A 20,514-nucleotide genomic window follows, 5' to 3' on the forward strand; every position below is an offset into this window, starting at 1 on the left:
GGCGGGGGGGGGTGTCTCAGCCCGGACGGGGCTCCCCAGGTGGAAGCCTGGGTGGTCTGACCTCAGTCTAGGTGTGGGGTATCTGTCCGTTCCCCATTTGAGGAAGGGACCGGAATGGTGTCCTTGCGGACCCAGAGGCACGGCAAACAGTGGGTGCGTGTGTCGGACTGCGTGGTCCTGAGTCCAGGGGAGTGGAAAGGGGCAATAATTTGAAGAAGGAGCGGGGAGGGAAGGGTTTCTTTTCACCTTTTTTTCTTTTTTGTGACTTCTATCAAAGCACAGAGATACAGCACACACACCGGCACAAAAGCGCAGTACTCTATTTACAGCTGAGGTTGGCACCTGCCCCCCTGGCCGGCCGCCTGCAGGGGGGGGTGGTGGGAGAGGGGGTCAGCCACATCAGCAGGGAGAGGGGATGAGGCAGGAAAAGACAGAAGGGAAAACGGGTGGGAGCAGAGAAACCAAGAGGAGAGTGAAGCTCCAGCAACACACAGGGCCGAGCAGACAGCCGCAGAAAGGTAAGGGACAGCGTGCGGAGGCCTCTCCTCTCCGCCCGCTCTCCCCCCAGGATTCTCCCCACCAGGGTTCCGTAACAGGACTCTGAAAGCGGAGCTGAAGAGGGGGAGGGGTGCCGAGACCCAGGGAAGAGAGAGGCTCCATGGGACCGGGGAGGGGCGGGGGAGGGGCAGTCCCGGTGGCCGAAATGGAACCCCAATCCCAAACCCCCCACCCCGCCCTGCCACTTCCCCCCCGAAGCTGCCAGCACACCTGGTTTCCACAAATGCCATTCCCCACACAAGTCCCTCCCACCCCCTCCACCCCACCCCCCGACCCAGGCCATCCCAACACTGGAGGGGAAGAAACTTCTTTTAAGATTATCATATTTGCAGTATCGCCCCAGCTCCAGCGCCCCCCCCCCCAGGGGACCGCTAGAAGGGCAGGTTGGCCATGCTGCCGGGCGCCGGGAGGTAGCCCATCTGGCTGTCCAGAGACACGCTGCGCTGCCGCAGCGGGTGGGACACCATGAGGTTCTGCTGGGGCGGGGGGCCCATGAGGGAGCCCTGTGGGGAGAGCATGTGGGGGGCCTGGCTGTAGACCTCACCCCCCACACCCCGTTGCTTCATCAGCATGAAATTCTGCTGGGTCATGAGGCCTTGTGGCGGGGACATGACTCCCTGGTGCAGGCCGTGGGGCACCATGCCCTGCTGTGGGGGCACACCTGTCCTGCCCAGCAAGGACATCTGTCCGGGGTGGCACATGGACATGTTGAGACCCCGCTGGACGCCCTGCTGGCCCGGGAGGTTGGGGGGCCGTGAGGGGGTCTGCTCCGCCATCATATTCTGCAGGTTCATGAGATGCAGATTGGGGGGCTGGGCCTTGGGGGGCTGGTTCTCGCTCTTGGGGAAGTATTGGAGGGTGCTGCTTGGCTTCTCAGAGGGGATGATCCTCGATAAGTCGAACTCAGGGATCCCCGTCGGGGTGGGCCGGATCACCTCGCTCAGCTCGGGGTCGTTCAGCACTGATGCCACCCCAGGGAGCACGCCTGGGGGGTAGGCGTCGCCCATGCGCCCAGCCATGCCTTTGCCCATCAGGTGCTGCTGAGGGGGCATGGGGCCCGGCGGCTGGCTAGGCAGGTCCTCTGGGGGCAGGGGCATGCCCGAAGGGTAGTGCTGCTGCAGGCCAGGCCCCCCGCCCCCACCCCCGCTGGGGGCCATGGCACCGTGGGGCTGCTGGAGCCGAGGGGGGAAGGGCATCATCTGGGAGGAGCCGGGCACGGGGCCACAGGGGGCATTCAGGGAGTCTGGGCCCCCTGGAGGCAGCATCATGGAGTTTTGAGGGGGCCCTCCTGTCCCCTGCGCATTGGGGTGCAGTGGAATGTTAGACCCCAGAGGGGTAGGGGAGGGCAACATAGTAGGTGGGGGTTCATGGGACAGGGGCTGCTGGCCTGGCAGGTTCATGCCCATGGGGCTCTGGGCAGCAGCTGAGTTCAGGTGCATCTGGTTGGGCTGGTTATTGCTGATCCCTGCGGGGAGAGAGAAAAGGGGGTCAGGAGCTGCGTGCACCCAGCTGGGGGAGGCTGCAGGACTCAGTTCTTCCCCACTCCCCAGCCAGGCTCATGCCAGGAGGGGTGAGGGCCTCCACCATGGGCCTGTGCTGGCCGCAGGGGCATGGACTTCAGGCATTCAGGTTAGAAGCCAAGAGACCCGAGGTCTGGCCCAGTTTGCTGTAGGCACATCACTCACTGGAGGTCAGAAAGGCCACTCGGGTGCCCTGGGCTTGGTTTCGCTACATGAGAAGTGGGAACCTCACCCGGGACATCACACCCCCACTCCCAGGGCCCGCTGGGAGCACATGAGAGCCAGCGTAACCACAGGGGTGACTGCTGGCCGTGGCAACTCTTCTCATGCCCGGTGCCCACACCAGCTCTTCTCCCTGCGGCCCCCTTCCTGCCTCGCACCTGGCCCAGAGCCCTGCGGCGGTGGTGGAGGGGGGAGCAGGGGCCGGTCGGGCAGCAGCTCGTCGTCCGAGGTGGCGATGGTCTTGATGGCGTTGTGGTAGAGCGGGGTGGAGCTGGGCATGGCGTACTTGGACATCTGGGACATCATCAGTGACAGGGGGTTCTGGGAAGGCGTGGGGTCTGGGGAGGAAGTGAATGGCAGGCTGGGGTTCAAGAGGCCGCTGGGAGGGTTGGCGGGAGGCGCTGAGGAGCTGCTCCGGGGGCCGCTGGGCGGGAGGGCACCTACAGAAGCAGGGAGACAGAAAGAGCGGGGGTGACTGGGGAGGGGAAGACGAGTTTGGCTGCTCACATGGTGGGTTAGGAAGAGGCCAGCTCCCAATCTCCTGACTCCTCCAGGCACACCTCTACCCCACTGTTCTGCTCAACCCATTATCACTATCGCCCACCCGTCTTTGAGCAGTTCCTGCAGCCTCGGGGCCCCCAGACAGTGGAGAGAGCCCAAGTGTGAACCCCTCCAAATGCCTGGGAGAGCCCCATGGCACTCCCTGTGGGAGCTCACGCTCAGCTGCTGACATGTGCCCCTCAAGCAGGGCCATCCACCCCTGCCCCCAGCACGGATGCCTTCCCGCGCTCGCCTGCCCCGGCAAGAACACCCCTCCCCACCCCCCTGCAGAGGCCCAGTGCCAGAGTCCAGTCTCCACCCCACCCCCCACCGGCCTGGCCCAGCTGACTCACTCTGTTCCATGCTGCCCAGGGTGGTGGAAGAGTTCATGTTGAGAGGCGGCTGCTTGTTCTGGGGGACCCCAGGGCTGGGCATGGCGGTCTTGGGTGAGGCGACCCAGCCGGGGGAAGGCACCGCCACGGAAGGAGACTTGAGCCTGCTGGGCGAGCCGGTGGGCGAACGGACGCTGAGGGAGGAGCTGAGGACCTGCGGCGACTTGAGAGGTCCTGGAGGGTTGGCCGAGGGCAAGGGCACCATCTGTGAGGGAGTCTGGGGTGACTTGAGGTTGGCGGAGGGTGAGGTGACCAGGGGCGAGTGCACCTGGCTAAGGGTGGGCGACTTCAGGTGCCCCATGCCTGGCGAGCCCATCTGATTAATACTGATGGTGAGGTCTGAGGGCCGTCTGCCCAGCCCCCGGTTGGGGGCTGAATGCACGGACCCCGGAGGATTAGACGCAGGGGGCAGGGGCATGTGGCTGAGCCGGGTGGTGCCCACGTTGCCCATGGGCATTGAGCTCTGGTCGGGACTGAACATGTCTTGAGTATTGCCCATGTCCTGGGGCATGGCTTGGTAGGGGCCCTGGCCCCCAGAGAATCCCTGCTGGCCCTGGTTGGGGAACTGAGAGGGCATGAGCATCTTCTGTGGGCCACCCATCATGCCACTGCTGTTCTGGGCCCGCACCCGGGCCATCTCTTCAGGACTGAGGCCCTGCGGCCCCATCATGTCCCCTGGGCCCCGCATCTTCTGTGACATCAGCATCTGCTGCTGTGGGGTCATCTGGACGTTCAAGTTCATGTTCATGTTCATGTTCACATTCATGTTCATGTTGAGGTTGCCTGGCCCCATGGGAGGGTCCACCTCTCTCAGCCCAGACTGCCCCATGGGGGGACTCAGGAGGCCCCGGCCTCCAGCAAACTCCATGCCCATGGGAGTGCCCGCCAGGCCCTCGCCACCAGCCATCTGCCCAGGGAAGAGGGCTGGATCCATCTGCCGATGCGCCTGCATCATCCGCTCCATCTCCATGCCCTGCCCCATGGCGCCGCCTGCCATGCCCAGGGGGCGCTGCATGCCCATAGAGCGCTTCTCCAGCAGCTGGTGCCGCAGCAGCTCCTCCCGGACCCGAGGGGTCATGAATCGCTCTGCTTCACCCTGCCCGCCCGGGTAGGGCACGGCGTTCTGGGCAAAATTGCTGGGCCCCCCCATGGGGGGTAAGTCTTCGGTCCAGCCCATACCCGGCCTCACGGGCCTCTGCATGGCATTCATGGGCACCTCCATGGCCATACCCTGCATGCCTCCAAACCCAGGCACCCGTTGCATCTGGTTGCCTGGGAAACGGGGGCCGGGAAAAGGAGGTCCGCCCCGGAGCTGCATGGGATCTTGGACATCCATGGGCCCTCGCAGCTGTGCACCCATGCCGGGGGGCCACTGATCCCCAGGCTTGCTGTGGTAGGGAGGCGGGGGCCCCCTCACCATCATGCCCCCCATGCCCATCATGTCCTGCAGAGGGCGGCCCCCGTGCAGCCCGATCTGCTCCTCCTTCCGCCGCTTCTCCTCATAGTACTCTTCCTGCAGCTTGCGCCAGGCCACCTGCTCCGGCGTCAGGCTGTCCTGGCCCAGCCTCTGCATCATCATGTTCATCTGCTGCCCCATGTCCCCGCCTGGGGGGTGCCCAGGCACTTCGTGCTCCAGCGGGGGGCCCCCCAGGCTCTGCGTCTGTGAAATCATAGACTGCAAGGGCTCCTCATACTTTTTCAGCCCACTGGGAGGGGCCGGGGGGGGCTGCTGGGGGGCAGGAGGGGCCTGTGCCGGTGGTCCCCCCTCGCCGGCTCCTCCCGGGGGTCCCTTGAGGAAGGGCTCGGTCTCCCCGCTGCGGAGCAACAGCCGCTCAATGTCTCGAAGCGTCTGGAGGGAGCGCTCCCGGTGCTCCAGCTGCTCCTTGGACAGGCCCTCAGAGCCCACCAGGCTCCGCTGCCCGTTTCCTGGGGGGGCAGCGTCCCCGAGCAGGGCAGGGCCGGGGGCACTGCTGGGGTCTCCTCCAGGAGGCAGCGGGTTGGTGGTGGTGGCGGCGGTCGGGGTGTTAGGGTGGGTGCCCCCAGTGCCACCGCCTGTGCTGGCCGCGCCCACTGAGTTGGGGGTCAGGTCCTGACTGGCGTCCTCGGGGGGACCCTCAGACGGCAGTGCGGGCGGAGCGCTGCCAGGGGCCGGGGGCGGTGGCGGCGGCAGTGGAGGTGGCTGGGACTGCGGGGTGCCTGCCGACGGCGTGCTTAAGGGTAGCGGCTCTGGGGTAGGTGGCACTTTCGGGGCCTGCGGGGGGACAGAGGCAGAGCGTGAGACAGGGAAGGGGAGGCACCAGCCAAGCAACCCTACCGTCCTCGGAGGCGCCACACTCACCTGGTCCAGCTTGGCCCGGGGCACGTTCTGCTGGTGGTAGGCGAGGATGGAGTCAGCCCGGCCCTGCAGCACGGCCTCGGCAGCCCTGCGCAGAAGGGGCAGGCACGGACAGCTCAGGGAGGAGGGCAGGAGGGAGCCCTTGCCCTCACCCGACCCAACCCAGCTGAACCCTGGCTCCCTGCAGACGGAACACTCAGGACCCCAGGCTGAGGGGTGCCGGGTAAACGGAGGCCCGCCCTGAGGCACTTACGTGTTGGCCAGGTGGGTGGTGAAGACATACACGTACTGTGAGGGAGGCTTTCCGGGGACACCCCCACCCCCGCCCCCAGGGGCGTCGGGCCGAAGGCCCGGCGGCGGCCCATGGGGGGGTCCTGGAGCGCTGCTCTCGCTGAGGGGCAGTTGGGCGGCTTGGCCAGGACCCAGCTGTGGGGCCGCCATGGCTGGGTCTGCTACATTACAGTCTGCATGGGAGAGGAGAGAAACCCAGTAAGCGGCCCAGATTCAGAAAAGAGAGCCAGCTGGTGCTCCCCACCACCCCATTCCAGAGATGCCCAGGGATAGACAGGCTCAGGCCGGCCGGGCGATCTGTTGTCACACTCTGGTGGTACGTGTCTGGTGTCCACACTTACTTGCCCTAGACCAGTCTTCAACCCGGACGAAAATTGTGGGGACCCTAGGGAGATGCAGGAGAGGGGAAATGTAACCCTTACAAACAGGCTCCCCTGTCCCTGGCATCTCGAAGGACACTTATAGACGTGATCCCATCTGACCACAACATCCCTGGGAGGAAGGTGTCCTATGCTCTGCTTTAGAGAGGAGGAAACAACTCTGGAGGGGTGACATTTCTCACCCACGGTGACACAGCCTGTCAGTGCCAAGCCGGGGTTTGAACCTGGGCAGGGACTCCAAAGCCCGGCTTTGAGCCCACGCACGACGGGGTGTGTGTGTTTGTGTGTGTGTGTGTGTGTGTGTGTGTACCCGCGAATGCTCTGACCAGGTGAGGGGAGAAGGCCAAGAGGCTGCACAGATTGATGAGTCAAACGATGAATGGTTTTGCATTCTAGCTCACAACTAACGGACTTTGTGCCCTTATGAACAAGACAGCTCATCGCTTTAAGCCTCCGTTGCCTCATCTATAAAATGGAAACACTAACTCCCTGCTCTGCACAGCGGGGCAGGTCAAAGAAATCTATTTTTACAGCAACTTCAGAACTATGTCGCTAACGGAAAAAATCCTTAGAAAACAGAGTTAGAGAAGGCTGGCGTAGTGGGTGCCCTCCCAGGATAGACTGACCACCCTGAGCACTGAGTGAAGTTTGTTCCATGGTCAAAAAGTGGATTCTAAGCCCGAGCCTCAAAAAGATCTATGCGCGGTCATTAACGGGACTCGGTAAGTCAGCGGACCCATTCCCACGCCAAGATAAACAAATTTTACAAAAAATAACAGAGCCAAAAGCCTGGGGGCCGAGGGGGCCTGAGAGCTGGCCTCCGTGTATGAGGGCTGTCCTGGGAAGAGGAAGGTGCATACTCCACACACAGAGCTAGGACTCCCAGGTACAAGTTAGGGGAAGGAGGCAGGCTTTATTCGGATAAGGAACTTTCTAGTACAAGAACAATAATAAAAACTAACAGTGTTCTAAGTGTTACGCGTATGGATTCATTTACTTCTCACACCAAACCTGTGAAGAAATCCATTTCTATCGATGAAACTGGGACCCTTTCCCAAATTCACACAAATCGTAAGTGGGAGATCCAGGATATAAACCAGTGGTCTGACTGCAGAGTCCGTGCTATGAGCCACTGCATCGGACTGCCCCAGACTAAGAACTCTTTGAGAACGTAATGGCAAGTACAACTGAAACAGTAGCAATGGATGCCTTAGTGCTGGGGACGGGGTGTTAGCACCTTCTCCTTTGTATTTCCCTGTTTCTTCTAACGTTTCTACATCCTGGCGGTCTAACGTTGTAAAAGCGAACTGGGGTGGTGGGGGGCTGTGGGTCCTGGGAGGCAGTGACCACCCCCATCTAACACTGACGGGTTCAGTGAGGCTCATGGACCGCCAGTCCCCTGGGGGGGCACCTGGGACCAGAGGACCTTTAAAGTCCCAGCCTGCGCGCCCCACCTCCAGGGACGTGGTCCGCTCCTCCCACAAACATCTGCTCAGTCGGCTTCCTTCTCTGGCTAGTTCGGTCTGCACTGAGTCGTCTCTCCCCTCCAAGAGATGTAAGCTTTGAGGGAAATCACCCAGTAAATGTGTGTGGGCTTCTCAAGGGCAGGAGAGCGTCAGGTTCTCCCCATCACTTGAGCAAGGCCCAAATACACTCTGATCAATAAAAGAATGAGAGGAGTGGGCATCCACCCACACCCACTCCTCATCCTGGTGAAGCACGCTAGGCACTTGCCAGGAGTCAATTAGAGGTTGGGGAAGGGGGCCAGAGACACAGCCAGGCTTAGCCAGACTTTGAGAGGCTGAGCCAACAGTCTGGCTCTCAGGGATGCAGGACCCTCGCCACCCTCCCTCCACTGACCAGTAGGTGGCAGCAGAGGCCAAGAATTCATGGGAGGAGGTGTAGGCGGCGTGGCCAGGAAGGGCCACCCCACACCACCTCTGTCCCTCGGAAGAGGGGGCCACTGAGCACCGGGAAGGCAGGGGCTAAGCTGTCACGGCACAGGGAGGGACAGAGCGACAGGTGAGACAGCAAAGAAGTAGCCTGGGCTCCTCACCCCTGCTCCTCGCTCAGACTCAGCCCTCTAAAGCCCTAAGTGAGGAGAGGGAGGCTCCCCCAGGGCAGCCATCCCCTGGGGGTACCATGGGCCACAAGATCCTGGCATCAATGGGCACTCACTGTGGGTGGCCCCGATGGGCTTGTCGTCCTCCTCGCTGTCGGGTCCTGAGCACCATTCGTCCCCACTGTAGGGCTGCTTCCGCTCCAGCACACACCGCCGCTTACTCCGGGGAGCCACCTCTGCCCAGGCAGGACAGAGCGGGCAGGGGTCAGAGTGAGTGCCCAGAGGCCCTGTCCTCCTACGGCCACGGTCTCCACGGGCCCATTCCCTCAGATGCCCCACCCCAAGAGGGCACTGCCCAGGCCACGGCGGGCACTTTGCCAACCCTTGGCCCCCACCACACCATTTGTTTCTGATTTCTCTCTCCAGCCCCGCTGCCTGTCTCCCTTCCCCCACCCAGCACCAAGCACAGCATAATCCCCAACCACAACTGGTTCTAATTAGGGCTGGGGGGGCGGTGAGGGAGGGGAAGCCACTACTACCCTTCCAGGCCCCAGAGCCTGCTCAAAGGCTCCCACCAGCTGGGATGCCAGGAGGTTCCGAAGAGGTGTGTGGGTCTGCTCCTCACCCCAGAGCACCTCCCTCTCCCCCTCTGGAGAGGGATAAGGCTGACCGGAAGCCCCATCACGCTGTGTGGCCCCTCCGTGGGTGGCACCTAAGGATGAGAAGTCCCCACCCTGGCCACCCCTACTCCTGAGAGAATGACCAAGTCGATGGGTATAACGGGGGTAAGAGAAAGGTGACCCTGCACAAATGCTGGAGAGGAGCAAGGGACACGGATAAGGCAAGGGGGGCAGCAAGCTTGGGCCTTGGACTGGAACATGTCGGGGTCCTGGGGATCAGGAAACGGGGTACCTTTGGCCTCTGAATCCAAGGATGGGGTCCCAGCCTCTCGCTGCTCTCCAGAGTCCACAGACACGCTCCGCTCCCTCTTCACCTTGCCCTTGAGCGAGCTGAAAGGGGGCACCCCTGCCTGGGGGTTCTTCAGACTTGAGTTGCTGGGTGAGATCTGGTTGGCCTTGGCCCCATGGCTCCCCGCCCCCACGCCCTTCGGGCCCAGGTTGCAGGTGGGTCCTTGGTTCACATTCTGGTGCTGGGACTGGGCCCCGCCATTCCCTGTCTTGCCATGATTGGTCAACTTATTTTCTGGGTGCATTGGCTTGGCTGGGGCTGGGGGGCAGTGGCCGCGCGGGGACAGCGGCGGGCTCCCTGGAGCTTCTCTCCTCCTGGGGTGGGGTAACCTGGGACAAGGTGGGAGAAACATGAAAGGTTAATCTTGCTAGGGGCCTAGCGTGCCTGCGTTTTAACTGCCCCCACCCTGCCTCACCTAATGGTAGTGGAGGTGGGGGCCAAGGAACATCTTAAGACCACCAGCTATTCCCTATCTCCCTCTGTGGTTCCTCAGACAAGGGCTGATGCCTTTCTCCACCTTGGGGAGTGAAGATAGGGCAACCCTCTCCACCTCTCAGACCCCACAATTCAAGTGGAAACCAGGTCCTTGGGTGGCAGAATCCACCCCCACCCCCACCATCCATCAGACTGCGCGCCTCCAGGCCAACTCCCCTCCACTAGCACCTGACCAACACTTGAACCACCTCTCTTTTAGGGTTTGCTGTCTCCAGTCTCCTTCCAAGGTCCTAATCCTCAACTTTCATGTGCCCCAACACCAGCAGGTAAGGGGCACAGGACCTGAGGGTCACTGCTCATGCCCCAGCCCCATTCCCCTGGGGACGTGGGGACAAGCACACTGGAGCGTGGTACCCACTGGTCCAGACAGCTCCTCAGAGCAGGAGGGGAAAGCCTGAAGGGGGTCCACCGGCAGGCCTGGCAGGCAGGCAGGAGCAGGAGGAAAGGGGGAGGGGAGCGGTGTGTGGAGCCGACTGGAGCGAAGCTGGAAGCCAAGGATTCCTGCAGCCTAGGCTGCGGGCCCTTTAAGCTCCAGCCCGCTCCCCCCACCGCCTCCCCCTCCCCGGAGACCTATTAATAGCCGCTGGAAAGATCACATCACGGGAGAGGATATTTATCCCCCCTCATTCCACACCAGCTCAGATTTATTTCAGCTCTGCTGTCCTGCGGCTGCCGCCTGGCCCTGTCTGCCGGCTTCTCCTGGGGAAGGGGAGGGAGGCAGGCACCGCCCCTCCCTCCGGCTCCCACCCCCAGCTAGACTGGGGCCAGAGGGCGCCATTGGACCCGACAGTGGGGTGGGCAGGGGTCTGCTCAAACGGTTTTCTAGGAGGCAAGGGCTGGAAGGGACTAGACCAGCAGGCAGAGCTGACTGCCAGTGCCCTCTGTCCCCTGGGCCCAGGCATTAAGGCTGTGGGCTCCTGCCTCAGGGCAGGCCTTCCCATTCTGACCCCCCCTTTAGCCCACCGGTGGCCTTGGAAGCCAAGTGCCCATAGGGCTCACTCTCCAAGCCAGCACAGCTCAGCCCCGTGATCACTGGGCCCTTCCCTTCCCCGCACTCCACACACACACTTCCCGCCCTCCACGACACCCACACACCTTGTCTTGTTAGCCAGGATCCTCATGGCTCCCACACACAGTGGGGCTACGGCCCCTGTGCGTGCCCAGGGCCCAGCCAGGTACTCGGTACTGGAGCACGGACTGCAGCAACAAGCCCCAAAGAGAAAACTTGTGACTTGGGGAGGGGGTGTAAGACGGGGAGGGGAGAAGGGAGGACCCAACAGCCCTGGGACTAGGGAGCTAGACAGGGTAAGGTGGGAATGGAAAGGGAGGACTACTAGGTGGGGTCTCTATCCTGGAGGCCGATTGTATCCCCATCCCTCCCGCACCTTACCCTCAGGGAGCTTGCAGTCTCTAGCAGGCCCACCCCCCCGGGCCGCAGAGGCAGAAATCACTAAAAGGATAGGTTGCAAAGGCGCCCGCGTGGGGCTGCCGTCAGGTCTGCTCTGGCCCCCTGGGGGACTCCCGCTCCCAGGCACGCCCCTCACCCCGGGTGGGGAACTCCTCACGCCCCGCCCCCCGGGCGCCCCCCGGCGCGGAGGCGGCCGGGGTAGGGGCAATGCCCCGCCCCGCCCCCAGCTCGAGGCCTAGCCCGTGCCCATTCCAGCAGGCCCGGGCGGGCAGCGAGAGGCCTGGCGGGGCCCCGGGGCTGCAGCTGGGCTCTTCTGGAGACCAGTAACGCTGGCTCAGATTCCTTCCCCGACCGCAAGAATGCAGGAGCCTCCCCTCCCCCCCCGCCCCTGCACCCCACCCCGCCCCCTTCGGCAGAGCCCGAGCGGAGAGGCAGAGCGAGCGAGGGAGCCAGCGAGCGAGCGAGGGAGCGGGAGACGGACAGGACTGCAGCGTGCCTCGCCGGGCCCCGCACGCGCCGCACGAAAAGACACCCGGCCAAGTGCGGCGAGGGGCGGGGCGCGGGCGGCGGCGGCGAGCGGAGGTTCGGCCTAGCGCTGGGCGCCGCCTGGCAGGGGCTCCGAGACCCACAAGCACCCGAACTCTGACTCACACACACTCACAGCTCACACGTGGACGGGGAGACAAAGACACGCACGGACCCCAGGAAACTAGAGGCGCGCCCACGCCGACCCGCGGAGGTGTGCTGGAGGGCGAGGGAGGCGCTGGCCCAAGCAGGAGCACGGAGTCAGCCTGGGGCCCCCGCAGACGCCCAGGCTGCCCGACGGCAGAGAGGGAGCGCGCCGACTCATTGAGCGGATGAAAAGACTGAGGCCCGGCCACAAGGGAACCGGAGAAAGTTGAGCCTGGTAGTGACAAAGGAACACGCGCGCGCACACACAGACACGCGGGGCCGTAGATACACCAACAGACTCACACAAACACAGAAGCCTCACCCAACCGCCCCCTGCCCTGCCCTCCCCCGCCCCACCGATCGGGGTGGGGGAGGGGAGGAGACTTGGGCCCAGCCTCGCCCTCGTGATCGGCCCAGCCAGACACGGGTGCGCACTCTCGCCGCTCCCAGCAGGGCTGCTGGAGGCTGGGCTGGACCTGGAGGCGAGCCCCCCCCCCCCCCGCCCCGCCCCGGCCCTGTGGAAGTCTAACCCTAAATTAACCTCAGGCATATTGGCCTTCCCTGCTCTAGCTCTGCCTCTGGGAAGAGAGGCTCCTCAGGGGAAGGTTCCAAAGTCCAGGGCCCGGCGGGGAAGCCTCCCTCGGCCAGCCCCCATCTCCTGCAACAGGTTAGAGCAGAAGCAGTTAAGAGCTGGGCTGGAGAGGGACCTGGGCTTAGGGACAGGCCTGTGGCTGACGCGTCTCACTCAAGTTCTCACCTTCACCACCGCGCGGGTCCTCAAAACTACCCACCACCTGAAGGGACAGTATTATTATCCCCATTTCACCAGGAAGAAACTGAGGTGTGGGAAAAGGGAGCGACGTGCCCCTGGGTCATGTGACCATTCCTGGGGTGTTTGCCCGCTCTGCAGTGTCTCTCGTCTGAGCCTGCACCAGAGAGGTGGGCTTCCAGCCACGGGGCCCGACCCCTGTGGGGCAGAGGGGCGGGGCAAGGGGCACCCACTACCTCCTGTGTTTACAGCTTCAAATCTTGGAACCTGTAATAATTTGGAATGGGGCTGTTAGGAAATTAGTCCTCTCCGGCGTCCCCAGTCTGACCAGGGCTCCTCCCCAGAAGAATCTTGGAGTGGCCCTCCCCTCTCCGACTCCACCCCCTCGCTCCCACCCGGCCGCAGGGCGAGCTGAGTCAAGCACAGATGAGTCAGGACTTTCCCATCTCACACCTCCCCCCTACCCCTCAGAAGTTTGCCCCGGCTCCCAAAGACCCCTCCTCCTCTACACATTCAGGGCACCCCCGAAGACACCTGGACGGCCTGGGGATGGGGGGGGGGCTAATTCCTGGTGGGTGCAGTTTTTCACCAGTGAGTGAAGGGGGCTTCCCAGCACCCGAGCAGGAACCCCTGGGATGAGTGAAAGGAAAGGCATGGGACTCTGGGCCCATTGCTGGGGCTCCCTCTTAGAGAGTAGGGTGGGGAGTGGTGACTTGTGCTCACAAAAAGGCTTCGAGAGTCACCTGAGCAAATGGTCAGGAGTACAGGCCAGGAGGCTGTTGAGACAAAGAGCCTGAGATCAGCTGCTTCCCCATGGTCTTCCCTGGGGGGTTTGGGGGGAGCCGGTGGACCTGACCTCGGTGGGGGGAGGGAGATCAGGAAGGCTTCCACGGATGCCTTCAATGGATGCTCAACAGAGAACTGCCACAGGTGTAACGGGCATTCACACGCTGGTGGCAACCCGCCTATTTCCAGCTGCCCCCGCCCTGGGAGCCCCTGCTTGGTTCACCAGCTGGCTCACCGGCCTCATTGCCCAGCTCAAAACCACCCAGGAGAGGCAGTGAGAAAACAGCTTGGAGGCTCCATGCTCCCCAGTCCGGTGGGCAGACACCTCTAGAGAGGAAATGGGCTTCGAGGGCCCTCCTGGAGCCATGGGGGTGGGATTATTGTCCCCTGGCTCAAGGACATGCAGCTCCCAAGACAACAAGGGCCGGGTCCCTTTTCTCCTGGGTGTCAGGACTCGGTCCCTAGAAGCTCTCCTCTACCACCCAGGTCACTTCCTCTTCCTGAGGTGGTGACTCAGCCCAGTGGGGAGGTCAAGGATTCATAGCCCAGCAGGAAATCTGCTCAAGGACCAAGGTATTGCTCTGGGACCCTCTGTGTGGGGACTCACAGGCTCAGAGGCCTTCTCCTCGCCCTGGTTCCTAGCAGCTCTCCCCACTTCCCCCCACCCCACCTCTTGCCAAAGGAGACCATGCACATCAACAATTTTGTCTGGTTGACAAACCACCTCACCCCACCTGCAGCCCCAGGGTGATGCCAGGCAACCCCAGCCCTGCAGTTATGTGGGGACTCCTAGTCCCAGACTACTCTAGTCTGGGGTCTCTGAACAAGGTGCTTCTGGGGCGAAGGGGGGGTTCTGCCCATTCTGGTGCCCACTGTCCCCTCTGGAGTCTGCAAGACAAGTGACAAGGCCTAGACAAGCTTGAAGTCACCTCACTTGGCTCCCTCAGCCAGTGCCAATGTGGCCAGGCCTGGGGACACAGTCATGCCTTGGCAGTGGGGGGCCCCCAAAGGCTGCTGCCCAATCCCTGGCTGCTCCCTCCCTCGGGGGGGAGGGGGAAGAGAGGGTGGGGGGCACAAGGAAACAAGACAGGGCAGGAAGCCCAGGCAGGCGGCGGGCACTCTGGGCCAGGCACAAACAGCCAACACAGGAAACCACAGCCCACCCCCGCCCACCCCACCCGCCCAAAGCTCTGGGAGAGTGGAGCTGCCAAGAGCCTGGTACCCCCAACCAGGGCGAGGGCCCAGGGTTAGCCCGGGGCAAGGCAAGAACCAGAAGTTCTTTTCAGTCCTCTCTCTGCCCCAGACCCTACCTGGGGAGGGGGAGAGGAAGCCAGGCTGGCAGGGATGGTGCTGCCTCTTTAAATCCACCGAAATCCTGAGCTAGGCCCAACCCAGCTCTGGTTTCACAGGAAGGAAAGGCGCTCAGGAGCTAGTAGGGCAGGCGGTGGTGGCTGGAATTAGCCCCACCGGCCCAAATATATCTGGTCTCCGCCTGCCACCCCACTGGCACTTCCTGCCCCCTGGCACCTGCACCACGGCGGGGGTGGGAGAGGGTCTAGGTGGGAGACCCCAGTCTCTGGAGTGGTCCTGTCGCTGGGTACACGTGGGTGGAAGGTGACGTCCCAAAGCCTGGAGTCCCCGCAGGGAGGAATGGGCAGGGTGGCTCCCTGTGGGCCCTCACCTGGCCTGTCCTCCAAGGGGTTAATCTGGCCCCTGTTTGGGGGGGGTGGGTAGGGGTGGCCTAGGAACCTCCTCCAAACTGCCTGGCGGCCGGGAACAATGGGGCCATTGTGGGAGGCCTGGAGTTGGGCAGACTGCTGGCACAGGCCGCCAGCGCACCACGGGGCGGGACCTCCCCCAGCGCCCGCGCTCCCCCAGGTACCACCAGCGGCAGACACGTCCTCCCGGTCCCCTCAGCTCGCCTGCCCGGCCCAGACCCCTGGCCCCGGCAGCACCTGGAGGGCCCTCCAGCTCTGCCCACATTGACACGCAGGCGGCCGTGACCCTGCAGGAAGCAGGGGCCTGTGGGCCAGGACGGGGTGGGGGTGGGGGCTGAGAGACAGGATGCCTGCCTGTGATCCTCCCGCAGGGAAGACAGGAAGGCCAAACGGGGTTTCTGGTGTCAGTCCTGGCACCCTCAGGCAAGAAGGGCTTAGGGGATTGTGAGACCGGGGACAGGCAGGGTCCCCTGCCCCCAGGCCTCCTTTCCCACACTCATTCCAGAAACCTGCTCCCCGAGGAGATCCTGCCCCAGCAGCCTCACCTCCCGGGGTTGGGACGCGGGCAGTGCAATGAGGGCTGGGTTGGCGGTCAGGCAGACGAAGTGCCAATCATATCCGGCCCTGTCTGAGCTAGGGGACTTGTCCCTCTGAGCCTGTTTCCTCATCTCCAAAGCGAGGGTAAACGTATAGGGTGAGATACTCAGTGAAACCATCTCACAGAATGCCTACGACATACTCAGCCCTCAAGAAACCACCTCTGGCCATGATGTCCCCTTCTTTACCCCCTGCCTGGCCCCCAGATTTGTGGGCATTTGGGAAATAAAGGTGCGCATGTGTCCTTGGAGTATCCAAGGGAATGGGGCCCATGGACATCATATAAGGGGTACCGAGTACAAAGACTTGGCTCTTCCTCTGCCCTCCTAGAAGAGGCCAGCTCCCTCAGCTAACTCTCCCCTGGGCATCACTAACTTTACTGACATACACTTGAACCCAGAGTGTGAACCCAGAAAGCTGGGTTCCACTCTCTTAGCTTCAGGTGTGTGTCTCAAAACCTCAGGAGGCAAGTGAAAGGGGGTTTCCCGTCAACAGTGGCCCGCGTTCCCCCAGCCAGGCAGCCCTCTCCCCGCCTGACCCCTTGGCAGACTCCTGCAGGGTTTGGGCTGGAGGAAGCTGGAGCCTACTTTCTTGCCACGCACGTTCTTAAAGAGGGAAGGGTCTGAGAGGGCAAGACAAGCGACTGGCGCAGGAAGTTCTAGAAAGCAGGGGTCCAGGGAGAAGACCTATCCTCTTCTCAACTGGAGAGGGCTGTCCCTCTCAGGGTGGCTCCACAAGCCCCAAAAGGGTTAACAAGGCCCTAAAAATAACCTGCTCCCAGCAGGACCCCCCCAGCCATCTGTTCCCATTTTCTCCTGTTCACATTGGAACATCTGAAACCAGCCCCAGAGCCCCAGCCCGATCCCAAAAATAGCCCCAGCCTGCCCAAGGAACAGGCCCCAGGGGCCGGGCCTAGGCGGCATGGCCGGCACAGCGGTGAGGCATGGCCCAGGCCAACCCTGAGCCCTCACTTTCAGGCCCATAGAAGGGAAGTGTCCTCTCTGGTTCCAGAAGGAGAGGATGCATAGAGCCAGGGGCTCCAGCCCACCCATCTTGGTACCAGGCCAGAGAAGGTACCTGCCAGCCAAGCCCAGGTCCCAGACACGGGAGCCCTGGGATCCCAGACACTTCTGCCACATCTTATAATCCACTTTCCCCTGAGATTTGGATACTCACTCCCCAGAAGATCCAAACCACCTGTCTGCAGAGCTCCCCTAGTTGTGGGCACCCCATCCCTGCTGTCCACTCCTGGGCTCCTCATCCAGAGGTTCCCAAGCCTCAGCTCCTGTATTATCCCATCCCCCACGCCAGGACCTTCAGGAGCCCTGCTCACCGGTGTCCCTCGGCACTCACCCTGTCCCAGGGGCACACAGGGCTGAAGCAGAACTCTTTCTAGCACTGCCCACACTTACCATGCCGCCCACGAAAAGAGTCCTCTGGCCACTGTGGATGCTGATATGACCCCACCCCTCCTCTGGGCTTCAGGATGCCTCCTCCCTGCCCGTTTGTGTGCAGCAGGTGCCAGGCATGCCCATCTGGGCTTCTATACATATCACAGGTCTGGGCACTGCTCTGCCACACTCGGGGAAAATGCCCAGGCAGAGGGTACAGGGAATCCAGGGGACCCTGGACCCTGGGGCAACCCTAACAGCTGCCATCCATGTCACAGCTCCACACTGCCACTGTTCTCCCCAAGGAAGGTCCCTGACCCCTTAGGCCAGGAAGGAGAGGAGGCAGCCAGTTAAGCCATTTAAGGACAGAATGTTGCGTTCAGCCTGGTGAAAGAACAGAGCAGCAGGGATGGAATGGTGGGAGGGGTGCTAAAGTTGATCTGAGCCAGCAGCCTGGGGGAGGGAGAGCTCAGCCTGAGAAGTGCCGGCAGACAGGGAGGGACATGTCCTAAGTCCCCCCAGGCCCCTCTCTGGGCCTATGGCTATTTGGTGAACCTACAACCAAGATGTCAGCTGGCTCCAACAGTGGGGAGACTGAGGCAGCGAGAAAGTGAGTCTGGAAGGGTCTTAGGATCTAGGAGTCTGAAGTACTGGAAAGGTTGTCCCCCACCCCCACCCCCCCAGTCCTCCCCCCGCCATCAGTTCTTCCCTGCCAAAGCCCCCCGGGAGTGGTGGTAGGAGTCCTTGCAGAAAGGGACGGCTAGGGGCGAAGAGGAGGCTCTCTACACTTATCCCATCGCATCAGCCTGCCCTGGATGCTACACACGCAGGATCTAATTTAATCCTCACAACAGCTTCTACACGAAAGCACTTTTATGATCCCCCACTTTAAGGCACCGGGAAGTTAAGTAACTTGCCTAAGGTACACAGTCCAGAATGAGAAGAACCGGAATCAGACATGCCAGCAGTTGGGTTCCTCACCAGTTTGTGAGACCAGTTCACCCTGAATCAGCCCTCTGTGCTCTGACGAGAGAATAGGTGCCCCTCACTCATTCCACATACACTCCCTCCAGGGCCGATGTGCCCCAGGTCCTGGCTAGAGGCCAGAGTTCCTGCCCAGGGAAGAGATCAAAGAGAGGGCACCACCCCCCGCCCCCTCAGCACAGGTGCCCTGAGAGCAAAGTTCTCCGGGGGAGCCCCCAGTCCTACCCACCCCCAATCCGCTACGTCCTCACCCATCCTGGTCCCTAATTGTCGGAAGGGAGCCAGGCAAGTTACCATGACAACAACACAGGGCCCCTGCTGAGAGAGACGGGGGGGGGGGGGGGCGCTGCTGGAGAGGAGTCTGCCGCCCCTCTCACTCCCCAGGTGGGGGTCAAAGGTCAAGTGGGACTCACTAGTGAAGGGTGGAGTCCAGCCCCTGCCCCCACACCTGCTCAGCCACACCTGTCACTGCTCCCCACTTTTTTCATTGCCTGAGTTGGAAGCAGGACGACTTCCTCCCCGTCCCTGAGGGGTAGTGGCCTCCGGCCAGGGAAGGAGGGTGGGGGGATTAGAAGCCCCTCCCTCCCGAGGACAGTCTAAGAGACGTGCCTCCTCCCAGTCCTCAGCCTTCGGCAGCTTTCCCTAGTCAGCCCAGGAGCCTACAGGCGTGTTTGTTGTGAATTCAGGGAGTTGTTGCTAAGTAAGGAAGGAGGGGAGGGAGGGAAGGAGGGGGGTGGCAGTAGGGAGAGGGAGAGGGAGAGAGGGAGAAAGGGACAGAGAGAGAGAGAGAGAGTGTGTGTGTGTCTAAGGCCAGGGCAGAAACCACATTACGGTGGCTGGTAGCCACCCTGGCTTTGACTCAGCCGGCGGAGGCCAAAGCCAGGACAGAGCGGGGCAAGTACCTGGGATGACCAGGAAACCGTACCTTGCCCTCCAGGGGTGATTGGGCAGGAGCTCCCCACCTCCCAGCCGGGAAAGCTTCCAGCTCAGAAAAGGCCTGGGACTTTCACTGGAGTGGCGCTTTAACCCTTCCTGCCCCACCCCCACCCCCCCCAGGTTGCAGGTTGTAAGGCGGTTAGCTCCCCTCCTCTGGGGGCAGGAGAATGAAAGGAGAAGTGGGGGCAGAAAGCCAGGAGGAGGGCGCCCAAGACAAAAAGCCAAGCAGGAGACTGGCAGATGAGAGCAGCGAGAAGGCTGCGGAGGGCACACACAAGCACAGGGAGCTCTCACCTCAGGAGTACTGTGTGACGGGCTCAGGCTCAAGGGTGTGGTCTGGGAAGGGGGCTCCCTGTGGAGAGAGGGTCACAGCTAGAAGCCCCAAGCCAGCAATCTAGGCCCCTGCTCCTCCCATAACCCCAGCCCCTCCCCCATCATGTACACCACATAAACGTGTACACACACACACACACACACACACACACACAGCCTGCAGCTCCAGGAAGTCTCTGAGCTACTCGGACACCACCCCCCCCAAACACACACTCCAGGACTTCTGTGGATTGGCTGGGAGCCAGGCCTGACCCAGCTGCTGCACCACACCGCTCCCCCTCCCTATTCTGGAAGCAGGAAAGGAGAAGGCACTGGAAGATGCCTGAGAGAGAGAGGGGCGGGGCCAATGACTCCCATGACCTGGCCTGAGGTCCTGGGGGAAGGGAAGGATGGGGAGACCGGAGGACCCTGGCTTTCAGTGCCAGCCAGCCCCAGGGTTATCCTATGTCAGAGAAAAGAATGGTGCCTCTCCCACGTCCCTGTGTGGTCCCTTTGGCTACACCCCTCATCCCCCGAAGACACTCAGTCCCCACCGGCCTGGGGTGAGAGGATCTGGCTTAGCAGTTCAGTAGGACGGGGGGCTGGGTGAAGCTCCCACAGGCAGGCAGGAGGGAGGCTGGTGGCTGGGCTCAGTTTGTACTGGGGGTCAAAGGGGAGTTCTTTTCCGAAGAATTCTGGGAGAGACGCCAACTAGAGCAAGCTGCTAACCACCCCTCCCTCTCTCTTTCTGCACTGGGGGCAGCGGGGTGTCCCTGCCAACCAGACTTAACCCTGTGCAGCCTGTGTTAATCCTGGGCCCAGGATGGGGGAGTTGGGTAGGAGACCTCCAGCTGGACTCAACTTCCAGTTCAAGGGGGCAGGTGCCGGGTGTCTTCTGCCAGAATGAAGCTGGTTCCACATAGCCCCATCCGGTAGCGCCCTGCCCTACCGCCACTTGGGTGACTTTTCTAGGCTCATCTCCTGAAGGTGTCTGCAGTGACGTGTGTTTGCGTGTCTCAGAGACAGAGATTGAGAAACAAACTGAAAATTCCTTGCCAAAGCCCTCCCCTTGCTGGGTCACTGAGCACTGTACCAACCTGTGCCTCTAGCCCTCCCTTCCTCCCACTGGGACCAGAGGCCACGGGCGGGGGGGGGGGGGGGGGGGGGGGGGGGGGGG

General features: G+C 62.3%; 1 protein-coding gene across 3 annotated transcripts in view; it reads right to left on the reverse strand.

Moving 5' to 3' along the window:
* Positions 1-862: 862 nt before the first annotated feature.
* The window catches only part of BCL9L (BCL9 like), a 25,401-nt gene continuing 5,749 nt past the window's right edge, over positions 863-20,514 (reverse strand). Inside the window, exons 2-10 of one of the 3 annotated variants that reach the window (XM_032428040.1) lie at positions 19,320-19,377; positions 10,860-10,961; positions 9,213-9,598; positions 8,417-8,536; positions 5,821-6,031; positions 5,571-5,655; positions 3,194-5,483; positions 2,459-2,740; positions 863-2,023 (exon numbers count right to left, since the gene is read on the reverse strand). In XM_032428040.1, coding sequence (XP_032283931.1) covers positions 930-2,023; positions 2,459-2,740; positions 3,194-5,483; positions 5,571-5,655; positions 5,821-6,031; positions 8,417-8,536; positions 9,213-9,598; positions 10,860-10,885 — 4,494 coding nt within the window. In that variant the 5' untranslated portion in view covers positions 10,886-10,961; positions 19,320-19,377 and the 3' untranslated portion in view covers positions 863-929. The remainder of the gene's footprint in view (positions 2,024-2,458; positions 2,741-3,193; positions 5,484-5,570; positions 5,656-5,820; positions 6,032-8,416; positions 8,537-9,212; positions 9,599-10,859; positions 10,962-19,319; positions 19,378-20,514) is intronic. The other 2 variants (XM_032428041.1, XM_032428042.1) reach the window with 2 other exon arrangements.

The sequence above is a fragment of the Phoca vitulina genome, unplaced genomic scaffold, assembly GCF_004348235.1.
Source record: "Phoca vitulina isolate PV1807 unplaced genomic scaffold, GSC_HSeal_1.0 scaffold38, whole genome shotgun sequence".
NCBI lineage: Eukaryota > Metazoa > Chordata > Mammalia > Carnivora > Phocidae > Phoca > Phoca vitulina.